The sequence below is a fragment of the Vicugna pacos genome, chromosome 8, assembly GCF_048564905.1.
Source record: "Vicugna pacos chromosome 8, VicPac4, whole genome shotgun sequence".
NCBI classification, from domain to species: domain Eukaryota; kingdom Metazoa; phylum Chordata; class Mammalia; order Artiodactyla; family Camelidae; genus Vicugna; species Vicugna pacos.
Genome location: NC_132994.1, coordinates 64,215,014 through 64,227,603, shown reverse-complemented (window position 1 = coordinate 64,227,603; position 12,590 = coordinate 64,215,014). Strand labels below are relative to the sequence as shown.

At 34.7% G+C, this 12,590-nt stretch overlaps 1 protein-coding gene across 4 annotated transcripts in view; it reads right to left on the bottom strand.

The window, feature by feature from the left end:
- Nucleotides 1-3,644: 3,644 nt before the first annotated feature.
- TAB2 (TGF-beta activated kinase 1 (MAP3K7) binding protein 2) overlaps nt 3,645-12,590 on the bottom strand; it is a 76,024-nt gene continuing 67,078 nt past the window's right edge. For 3 of the 4 annotated variants that reach the window (XM_031679971.2, XM_031679972.2, XM_072966017.1), the window contains 4 exons: nt 10,057-10,217; nt 9,765-9,858; nt 8,935-9,015; nt 3,645-5,605 (listed from right to left, as the gene is read on the bottom strand). In XM_031679971.2, the coding sequence (XP_031535831.1) occupies nt 5,463-5,605; nt 8,935-9,015; nt 9,765-9,858; nt 10,057-10,217 (479 nt within the window). In that variant the 3' untranslated portion in view covers nt 3,645-5,462. The remainder of the gene's footprint in view (nt 5,606-8,934; nt 9,016-9,764; nt 9,859-10,056; nt 10,218-12,590) is intronic. The other variant, XR_012075064.1, reaches the window with a different exon arrangement.

Sequence of the window (12,590 nt, the reverse complement as noted above, 5' to 3'; positions counted from 1 at the left end):
ATTCCAGTTAATTAGGGGGCTGGCCTGGGAACCCATCACTTAAGATATTGGTCCTATGGGAAAATACATGTTAAGTTCTAAGTAGCTGTACCAACTGATAAACTTGGAATCAAATGTTAGAAATTAACTTCGCTCTCAAGATTCATGATCACCGTCAACAATTACTGATCTCTTACTATGCAGAAGGGTATTTACTGTGGGGATACAAAGGGTTATGTCAAAATACCTACCCTATCAGTTTATAAACAGAGAGGTCAAAGTAGCAGTGAACGCCAAGCAGGAAGAAAATACAGCAGGTGCTACCAGTGGGTGGTTTGGAAAGGCCTCACAACCTTGACCCTTGACCTGATGCTTGAAGGGTTAAATTTAAGTAGAGACAGGGGTAATGGGATGCACAAAAGTAACACTGGGGGCTGTGCAAGACCTATTAGGCCAATTTAGTTTTAAGAGTACGCTTTTGGAAAGTAACAAACTATCCAAAGAAGTAGGTAAGGGATGGATGACAGAATCTTACAAGCCAGCCCAGTCAGCGATGGGGAAACAGCACAGATTTCTGAAGAGGAGATCGTGGACATGTTTCCTCTTTGATCTAGCTGCAGTGTACAGGAATGGGTCAGAAGCTGGCGGCAGAACCAATTAGACCACAGTGTGAAAAGCACTGAGCCCACTAGGAACCGATGGGTGGGTTCACAGGTGGGAGTGAAAGGTTTTTTTCTTTTTAACATCTCTGGAAAGCATCTCCACGGTGAAGACACTACAGTACTTGTTCACTGTGCTACGAGGATCAACAAACATTTTTTGAATGTAGATCAGTAAGTTGCAATGGCTCTATTATATACAGTTAGCCTTTGGTATCCACAGGGGATTGGTTCCAGGATCCCCACAGATACCAGTATCTGTGGATGCTCAAGTCCCTTATACAAGAAGGTGTACTATTCAGTTTGCTTTAAATTATCTGTAGATTATTTGTAATACCTAGTACAATGTAAATAGTTGTAAATACAATGTAAATGCTATGTAAACAGTTGCCAGTGCACAGCAAATTCAAGTTTTGCTTTTTGGAACTTTAAAAAAATTTTTATCTGAGTATTTTTGATCTAAGGTTGGTTGAATCCATGGACGTGGAACCTGCAGATATGGAGGAGCTGGCTGTAGTTGGGGTCAGAGGAAGGATGTATTCCTGCCCTCAGAAAAGGGAAAAAAAGAAAAGGTGAAGAAGGGGACCTATAAAGAGAAGCTAGCATGAAGTGGACCTCGGGTCACTTTTAGGCTTAAAATAAATATGCAGATGTGCAAACACTGGAGTAAGTCCTTTGAAGAAAGTATTTATTTTCCTGGAGAAATAATTTGTTATTCTCCATCATAAAACATACATTCTTTAGAGAGCAGGACATGCAGCAGAAATATAAACACTTGATCTTTAGGTCAGCCTTATAACCTTTGCAATGCAACCAACCTTTTGACATTAAAAGAGGCAAAGAATTCAATCACAGTGACCAAAATACCGAATTCAGATCCACTGTGATGTCCCAAGACCAGTTCAGAGAGATAAATAGCAGGCTTACCATTCTATTCATTAATACTGTTGAGAAGCAAGCCTCAAAACCCATTCATACAGAAAGACAACCTACATTTCAGGATAATCTGGTTCCTACTGAGAAGAGGTTGGCTCAGATAGTTTCACATTAAGCCTGTCAACACCCCTGTGAGGAGGGTTTAACATTAACTTAATTATCTTCATTTAACAAAGCAGGGGAAGAAAAGCAATGGACAACCCCAAAGTTAGGAAATTTGAGGAGATGCCTGAATTGGACTCCAACTGTCTTAATTCTTGAGGGTTCTATCTGGGGAACAAGTAGTTAAAAATGCAACTGCTTTCGTAACTATCCTAAATAACTAGGAAAATCAATGAATTATTGCGATGTAACACGGCCATTCTATTTTGAACCTGTAACATAGGAACAAATTTATAGGTACAAAGACAACGCATTACTAAGGATTCTTAATGCTTAACTATACTCCCTTTAAGAGAACAAAACAAAATACCATACAGCCTACAACATACTGAGGGGGGGAAGGCGGAACCCAATTTAACAAATATAAAGCTACAAAATTGTGTTTTTTTTTAGAAGAAGTCTGTCTTTTCTCTCAGTTGCCTGATTATATTTTCAGATGGAAACAATAAAAATTAAAATGCAGCCCTGAGTCATTCCAAGTAAAATGGGTATTATTATTGCTTCTAAAAACTGGAGCCAAAAATATGCTCACTTGTCATGGAGAAATAGAAGTACTTTGTTAATATTATATGGGAAACCATGCTAATACTCAGTATGCAGATTACTAAATCTGGAATGAACTTCAGTGCCACTACAGATTTAGTATTATTTTCTAAGGCAACACAGCAAACTTCAATTACTCATGGACTGAATATTGTATCTTACACCATTCACTTCTTAAACCTTACCACTGCTCACTAGAATTTCCCATCAACATTAAATTGGGATTGAGGAAATGAACTGTCAGTTAAATTTCCTGTTTTTAAATGCTTCGATTAAAATTTAAGTTTAAAGTTAACATCTAATGGAGTTTTGGACTATCAACAGATAGGATTTTATGCAATTTCAATTCTCCAATGCAAAGTCAATTAATATTATAGACTGTAGCTTGATCCAGCTTGGTCATTTAAAAAGTAAATGGAAACTTTAAAAGAAAAATTTTATTTCTCCACAAAATTTTCACTACAACGTGTACCTCTGTATAATGTATTAGTTATGATAGTAGACAATGGACAACCTTGTGCTACAAATAGGTTTTCCTGAGAAGTCTGATTTACACGAACCACTAATTGCCCATATTCCCTTAAAATATAGAGAATGTCAGTACCCAAGGATGATTAGGGACAAGAAACAGAAGTCCACCTTTCCGTCTGAGGCTCTTAGGACCTGTAATTCTATTTTAGTTCAATAATTCCTGAAGGTGGTCTCCAGACCACCGCCATGTCCAGACCTCATATTCCCTGGCAAAGACCAGTCAGGGCAAGGCAGGGCTTTCGACAGTCACCATGGGGTCAGCAAGTGCTACTTTGCTCTTTTCAATCTCAGAAAAACTGAGCCATAATGTTTCGAAAACTCTTAATATAAAGTTTCTCTTCAAGAGAAGCACCACCATCCTCAGCACTTGCATATAATGCAATATAGCAAACGCTGACTGAATGACTACTCAGGCTAATGGCTCAAGAAATCATGTTTTCAATAATGGGGTAAACTTGAAAAATCCCAAAAGAAATGAAAGGAAGAGCTGTAACAAGCTCTGAAAAAAGAAGCAGTATTCATTTTTCTGGCTCAGCTGAAACATGGCTGCTTTCATTCATCAGTTAAAAAGAAGCCGGGGACACTGATACAAATAATCTGAGACATGCAGCTGAAGGCCAGAATGTCATGAGAAGACTCCAGAGGATGAATTTCCTCAGATTTCAATTAACTGTCAAATGTTACGCTGGGGCATAAATTATCTCCTGTACCACAAACTTTAAAAACAAGTCACAAAATCCATCTTAGAATATAAGTTTTTTAATTTTTATAAATAACTTATCTGTTACAAAGATAGTTTACCCAGCTAAATCACAAAACCATCAACTCAAGATATCCAAATTACGTTTTATTAATAAAACAAGTAAAAACTGATTTATCAATCTTCACATAGAACTGCAGATGAAGCTGAAAAACAAGGCCTATTTTTAAAACAAAATGCATCAAATGTTAAGGGCTTTGGGTTTATTGTCTAATTAACTAGGATTGTCATATTTCTTCCCATATACAAGATGCAAAGCCTGGAAGTTAAGGCTCTGACATTCATATAGAATCCTGTAATAATCCTGTTTAAAAAATATTCATTTGCAAACATTTACAGTGGGTGACAGTCTACATTTATCTCCTATCTTTTGCTACATTTCAGCACTTCCCTTAGCCCCATTCTAAGCACTGATACATAATTTCATAATTCTGTTTTAAATGCATACTGTTATTTCCTTTTCTTGATTTCATTTAGTTATATACATTCCTGATCGTCTGAATATTTATTTTCCTTATAAAAATATATCATCAAAACAAAGAGATGCTTGAGGTTGCTTCAGTGTTCAAGTTTGCTTGTTTTTCTTTTTTTCCAGCTTTTCTTCAGTTGTCCTAAATATGACTAGCCTTGTTTTATAAATATACATGATACTGCCACCAAGTCAGGTTTAGAAACGGACTGCCCCATCAGTAAAGCATTTAAACTTCTCTCCAAAAAGAGGGCTGTGGGTTCTGCTGCTGTTGCTGGTTTTGAAACTGTACTTTCCCAGTAGTAATCTCTTGTGAAAGTTCTGTGGGACACCAGGCAGATAGAGCAAGCTTAACCTTGTTGCTGTCAGTGGCTTAAAAATATCTTTTGTTTTAAGCTTCCCTGTGGAAGATAAAACGCTGTGTTGTGTCACCCACCACTGAAGTCAGTATATAGTGTGACCTACAGACGTAAGTCTTGTAATATTTTCTGCAATTCACTGTGCAGCATCTGCATGTCTTCACAGAACACCGGCACTCACGAGGGCAGAGTACAGAGTAAGGAGAGGAAAGTTATGTTGTGCATAGTTTCATTTCATTAATGCTTTTTTATTTTAAGGCATTGCTTCTTTCAGATAAGGCTTAAAAAGGGACATGATCGTGCTTAATCACTAAAAGAAAAAAAGAGAATTAGTTAACAAAAGACTATTACACTATACATATAGAAATATAAGAAAATAATAAGGAAGAAAAGAAATCACTTAAAGCAGACTCGAGAGATCTGTACAGTAGGAAAAGCTGTGGGATATTTCACTCCAAGTTTGTACAGACAATGCATGCTGCTCTCCTTTTCATCTTTAGACCCTAGATGCTGGCTTCACAGAGTGGAGATGTTTTCAGGGAAGACAAAGACAAGGCCAAGAGTACCACAGATTTGTGAAGTTCTTCCCCTATCCATTGGCACTATGCGGCAGCAAACAGTTTTTAAATAGTTAAACCTTGTTCCTTTTCTTCATGTTTGTAGTGTTTCACCAAAAGCTTTAAAAAAAAAAAAAAGCCATCGTTCTACTCTTTCCTCCTGTCAAAATTCAGTAGTGACATGAGGGGAAAAGGAACTGGGAACACCTAGGCATTAATATACTGAGAATTATCCATAATGGGCTAATGGTAACACTGTACATGGTTAGGCAGCGGGCAACCAAGTCTTTCAGCAGATTACCTTTCATGTGATGAATTTCAACTGCCCATGACATTAGACTGAGGTATTATGAGCTCTGTGGGCTGACATTTAACATTAGCACAACATCATCTTGTCACACCTTCAATTTGACAAAATCCTATGTAGCAGTAAAACTTTTCCCCTGATGACAGACTAGTTTCTTGAACTTCAGATGTGGTTTCAGAGAAGATATAGGGCCTCTTGGCTCAGAAATGCCTGGGCATCTCACACTGTTCACAACGGATTAAGGCTGGATGGTTCAAAAAAGTACAGGCAGTACAATTCCACTGAGCCCCCTCATCATCTTCTGTGTCTTGAGTCTTTGGTGTTTTGATGGTGGACCTCTGATCTGTGAAGAAGCAAAAGAGTTGTTTTAGAAGCAAAAATCACAAAGTCATAAGTTATTGGCAAATTTAAACACTATTTGTACAGGACAGCATGAAGTAGCTTAACCAAATGAAGCATCTAGCTGAAACTGACACACATGCTTGGTCCTCACCAATCTCTCAACTGGGGAACAGCAACATGTACGCAGTGATTCCCTGAGGATCTCCTCCAAGGAGAAAAGAGTATCATTCTCCCCAGATTACAGCAGGAAAAACAGAAGTCAATTCATACAGTAACTAACAGCCAAGATTCCGGTAATGTCACCTACGACTGTGACAAGGAGTCCTACTACAATGCAACACTCCTTGTGCACTTACGTCTCACTAAAGTCAGGGGTTCATTTCCCACTGAAGTAGTATTTATATTTGTTTTCTACCATGAATGGAAGTTTTTGTTAAATGTTCTCTATCTGCTAAAAATGTAAGCCTTGAGCAACACAAGTAAAATATAAAGATGAACTAATTCCTAAAATCTTATTTAACTATGTATCAACAACAGACGTCAGAGAAGTAAATCAGCATAAAATTTTACCATACTTTATTTTTCATTTTATTCTAAAATCATATTTATTTATAAGTGGAGGTATTAGGGATTGAACCCGGGACCTTGGGCATGCTAGGCACGCACTCTACCACTGAGCTATACACTCCCCTGCTCTAAAATCATATTTATTATGGAACAGTAGAAAGAAGACTAGATTGAGAGTTGTGAGAATGGGGTTCTACTCTTGGCTCTGCTACTGACTCCTGATTTCTTTGCTCTGTGATCTTAATCATGTATTCTCTCTCGATCAAATCTTTCTTACTTATAAAAATAAAGTCACTGCAGCTTTAAGAGGCTAATGTTCTACAATGTCTGAATGGACAGAGGTACCTTAACTATAAGGAATAATTATATTCTTCCATAGTTATGTCTAAGATGAAATTACACTTATAAAACTACTTTTTTGGGGGGTAAGGTCAGGGAGATTCCATTATAATTTTAGAATCGTATTCCTACAAATTATTTTCTGGAAGTTTAAAGCAAAAGGACCATGCATAATTGGACCTCTCCTGTCAAGGTTTATAATTTGTAGTTCTGTGTTGAAACAATGTACATTAATCTGTAAATTCTACCCACTCTACTGAGTTGGTAACTAAATGATACCTTTCCTGCTATTTTAAAAAACAAACTATCATATACAGTAGATGGAAATATAGACATCAAGTTTCTATAACACGTTTAAAATATTTCAGTGATGCTTGGTACTTTGCACCTCTTTAGCAGCACTTTATTCATTGATTAGTCTTATTAAAAAGCCATTTTATTGCGAAGTTCCCACTTTGGGCACTGGTCACAATTTCTGGCATTGCATGAGCAACTTGAGAGTACTATTTATGTAGTAACTTCCTTTAAATGGAGTAATTTTAGAACATACCTACTTAAGGCTTATCTAAGTAAAAATACGTGAAAAATGAAGTCTAACGCTACTACGTGGTATCCCCTAAAACACATTAAAACAAACGCAGTTAGACAAATTTGACTTTTTACCACCTAAAATTATTTCACACTCCATACTTGGGCAATATTTTACAGAATAACTGTTTTAATCTGGGGATACTCCACTCTACTTACTAGAATTTTAGTCTCACTCAGGTTGGAAAACATTCTTACCTGGCACATTTTTTAGTACAATCTGTCTATCCTTTTTGTTTTACTACAAATGGTTTTTATGAAGGCCATTCAATCTGTACTAACACTTCAATCTATTATTAAATGGCAGCATCTTCTTTATTATTTAAGAAATAGCTAAGGTAATCAATAGAAGACCTACAATTTTTTAAATGGAAAATTTCCAATGGTTTTCTTACATCTGCACAATTTCTTTTGGTATTCAGAATTATGACTCTTTTTATTAGAGGTATTTGGACACTAAATAACCACCATAATTGAGAAAAGAGAATTGCAAAGGATGACTTGTGATTTTCACATTTCATTTTAGCTGTTAAAAAAAAAAAACTGCATTGTGAAGCAAACTGATTTTGAGAACCAAGTAAAACTCTATAGGTGAAACTAGTAACCCCCCTATTTTAGCTTTAAGGCAAAAACAGATTCTTTATTTTCCAAAAATTGCCAGCATATAAGCTCCTATCTTTTGTGAAAAACTTAAGTAATGGATTTTTTTTTCTTTTCTTTCTTACTTTCTATCATGGAAAATTTCAAACACAGAACGGTAGAGAGAACAGTAAAATAAACCTCATACTTATCTTCCTTCAACAACTTTCAAGACCGATCTTATTTCGTCTATATTCCACCTCCCTCCTACCCTTAACACGTAAGTATACTAGATTGTGTTGAAACAAAACAGGATCTTTTTACAAGGAAAATTTTAGTTTTTGAGAGAGAGTAAAAAGATTATATGAAGGCAATTCATTCAGAGTCTAAAATACCCACTTTGCTTATTTTCAGAAGCTAGGTTATACCACTGTCTTCTTTATTCAGTTAACATCCAAATAGCATCCACTGTCTGAACACTTGCCTACTCACTTGCTGTGCCGAATGTCCTAGCCTCACATTTGCTCCTCTGTAACAACAGTTCATTACATTCTAGCTAACAATGTTTAAAAGTATTGGGAGAGAAAAAAAGAGGATATAGCTAAGCCTAATTACGTTATACTTGAACAAAAACAAGGGAGAGGGGAGAAAAGGATATTGAATGAGAATGTGAAAATTCTAATAACAAAAGAACTTACTTCTATGTATTTTTTCTTATATATATTATTATTTCTATATATTTTTTCATGCCTAGATTAAAAAAAATCCCACACAAATGTTTTGACATTTCTTAGTTTGGTATATAGTCTGTATAGTTTGTATATAGTCTGTGAATATCAATGATGTAAAAATAATAGTAGGTAATAATTTTCAAAAATCATTCATCTGGAATTCAGAGCATTTTGATTATACAGAATTATGCATAAGCTAAATAAAAGGATATTCATGAAAAATAAAATTTCAAGTGTCTTCCTTATTTGTCTAAAATTTCAAAGAATATAAGTTTTTGCACCTGATTTTTTTTTTTTTTGCCAAGACTTGATATTTTGGGGAATACATAATGAATCCTAAGGATATGCATATTAAAGAGCTATGTACATTATTACATTTTTGCATCCTCCTCAATTCCCAGCATGTAAGTGAAAATATTTTCCTAATGAATCCATCTAAGAATGCCAAAGTTTGAAGTAGAATTGCTAAAAATTTTCTAAAATCATTCAAAATGCAATAGTTTTCACACTTACTGGATACACTAACCTTTGGGTTTTGGTGGCACAGGACCTACAAATCCAATATTGTCGTAAAAGTTATGAATAGCGCTGGGATTAAAATGTGGTCCTGAAATATACAAAAAAGGAAGTATATATCAATGTTTATAGCTCAAAAATATATTTTTTTAAAAAGCAAATATTTTCTTTCTAAAAAATCACAGTATAAATAGAACAAATGCTTTTCACTTACTTTGTGCCTCTAATCTCAAATTACATATAAGGATTTCAAAACAGCTGAGGTAAGTATAATACAGTACATAATAGAAGTCTAAGTGGTAAACTGGGGAAGAAGTCCAACTAATGCTAGTAAGACAATACCAGAATTCGAACTAGACCCCTGTTCTATGTGACAAGATAATCTAAAATTTAACAATTTAAAATACAATTTTAAATGATTAAACATCATCATAAGCAACTAAGTAGCCTGGCCTCAGTAAGTATAAAAATCTTGTACTAATGTAATATAATGGTTCAGATTTTAAACAAAAGGAACAAGTTCAAGAATCACAGTTTTTAGACTAGCACTAACTTTTTCTCTCCAAAGTTAAATTATGGCATTTTCCATGAATGTTCCAAGATAAACAGCTTACTTACTAAAATAAAATGAAATAAATCATCTTTCAGCTTAATGGGTTTTGGCAAATACTTCTGGGGGGAAGGTAAGAGAAAATAAAAATCCAAGAGTTCTTTAGCCCTATCTGGCTCCAAAGTCAAATATGAAACAGTAAGATAACAACTGATAAGTCTGTTTCCAGCTACAGGAAGAGTTGGTAAGTTAATACGAAGAATTTCAGCTGAGTATGCACTGAACTTTACCTCGGGCTTGAAAAAGATCAATTTCTTTGGTTAAGCAGTCAATGTCAATCTGGAGTTGTCTATTACAACTTCTCAACTGCTGCATTTCTTCAAGCTGAAAAATAATTCCATGTGAGAAGGATCTACATCGAATTCTTGTGTCATTAGTTCAGAAAAAGTAGAGTTTTGCAAGGGAAAAACAAGTATGAATTAAGAGCATTTCTAGCAAACTAGATCAAGCTTTTATACCTATGACAGATTGCCTATTCTCATGTTCAAGCACAGCAGTCACAACAGTTTTAGAAAGACTTACTGAAGGTATTTGGGATATGGAATTTGATCTTTTCAGACGCCTTCGAGTTAGATTATTTTCCATTTCATTGACCTCAGATTTTAGTTTATCCAGCTTTTTCTTCTGAATCTCAAGTTCTCTTTGAAGTCGTTCCATTCTGGCCTTCTGATGTACCAACAGAGCTGCAATACATATTAGCAACAATGAGGACCCTCCCAGTTTAGTCAATTAACCTTTAAACTGCCTTGGGAAAACAAAACAAATGCCTATTTCTGTAACAAACAAGAGGCTGACAAGAATCCCAAAGATAACAATAAAACAAAATACTGAAAATTTAAACATTTAAAATTTCAAAAATTTTAACTTAAAACTTATTTTAATTATTTAGGCATGCAAATGTCACTCACTTTAATTTGAGAGGTGGTTTATATGGCCAAAGACAGTATTTTCGCCTACTGCTTCTCTACAGGCTCTAGTCAGTTAACCTACATACTACTTTTAAATTCACATCAGACCCTTTGAAAGGATAAGTCTTCTACTCCAAAAAGTCTGACCTGTTTGGACTATGCATAAGGTATACTAATATGAACATTTTACAGATATTTTAGAAGGGAATGTGGGTTAGGTTAAATCCATTTTGATGTCTGCAACAAATAAAACTGATTGATTTCAATTCACATGAACGTTAACATTAAATTGCTCAAACTGCACATTAAAAACAATACCATTCAGATAAATCAAACATTTACATTTTCTTATAATCCAATTACACTTTGTGAAAACGTCTTTCTAAGATTTTTAAAGACAGAAAATAATCAATCAGTCTTGTCACATGAAGCTTATTAAGTCATAAAAACTGATACAAGGTCTTGCCATCTCTGGACAAGGTGAGCCTCACTTTTAAGGATACTGGACTGGAATTGAAGATACCTGAATCACTTCTATTAAAAGGCAGCTTAAGGGAGGGATAAATTAGGAGCTTGGGATTAACAGATACACACTACTAATATAAAATAGATAAACAACAAGGACCTAGTATATAGCACAAGGAACTATATTCAGTATCTTGTAATAAACTATAATGGAAAAGAACCTGAAAAAGGATACACACACATATATCTATAAATGAATCACTCTGCTGTACACCTGAAACTAACATATTGTAAATCAACTATACTTCAATTTAAATTGAAAAATACTAAATTTAAATTCAATTAAATTAACAGAAAAGGCAGCATGGGATGGATGATGCTACCATGAGAAAACAGGAAGATCTGGAAAAGTACAGTAACTTCTAAAAATGAAAAATAGTAATTAAAAAGTCAAGCAGATTAAATAGATTAATGCTAAACACAGTCATCTTCAATCAAACTCAAATTTCCATGAATCTATAAGATAAGGAAAAGGCTACAGCACACTAAGGTACATTCAGGCCATTCAATCTAGCAGTGTACTTGAAACAAAATTAGGGTGTGGGGTGTGGGAAGCTATTTAGGCTGACGTACTCTAAAATGAACTTTAAATAGTAGATAATTTTTCCCAACAAAAATCTGACACTGATATAATCCACAGGTATTTCTCTCTGTAATTCTCCTTTCTGATTTACTGGAAGAAAAGAATACTAGGGCATTATGTTTCAAGCTGTAAAAACCAAGACTGATTTTGATACACAAATATCTTGGTATTCTTTCTCCTATTTTAATATATATATTCTATGAATACAGGGAGGTGATTCTGGAGGTATACATGTTACTGGGAGAAAACTTGCTGTGTCTTTGCACATTCCTACCTATTCCCAAGCTTGTTTCATCAGGCTTTTATTAATTTATTTTATTTGAATTGCAGAGGTCTATCCCTCTATTTCCAAAATACTAGAATTCTGCACTAGGGTTTATTTATTCTCTTAAAAGAAGATGAGGGATGGGCTGTTATTTTCTGAGTAGGACAATGGAGGCACAGGGGGAAGGGAGGGTATAGCTCAGTGGTAGAACACAGTGTTTAGCATGCATAAGGTCCTGGGTTCAATCCCTGGTACCTCTACTAAAAAAATACATATATGAATAAATAAACCTAGTTAACTCCCCTCCAAAAAAAGAAATACCGGGGCACGAAGTTGGAATGTAAGGCACAGCAAAGGAGAACTAAGAGTACATAATATACTTTCTTTCATTTCTAAACTCCGACTACCTACCAACTTATTTAAAAATAGTATTAATTAGACATTTGTTCAAATTAATGATTATTTAAAAGCAGCATTTCTTAAAACGAGTGGAGATTTTCTCCCTAAATGGTTTTTTATATATTTTCCTAAATATGTTAAAAAAAAAAACTTTTAAAGACACATTTATTCAGTGGTTCTAACGACTAAGTGATAATTTATGTTTGTGCTAAAATTAGAAATAAGACACAGATTTGTGATATATATAATTTTTAATTTAATTTTTAATTTTTTTGTTGTTGTTGGGGGAGTAATTAGTTTTACTTATTTATTTTTAGAGGAGGTAGTGGGGATTGAACCCATAACCTCATGCATGCTAAGCATGTGCTCTACCGCT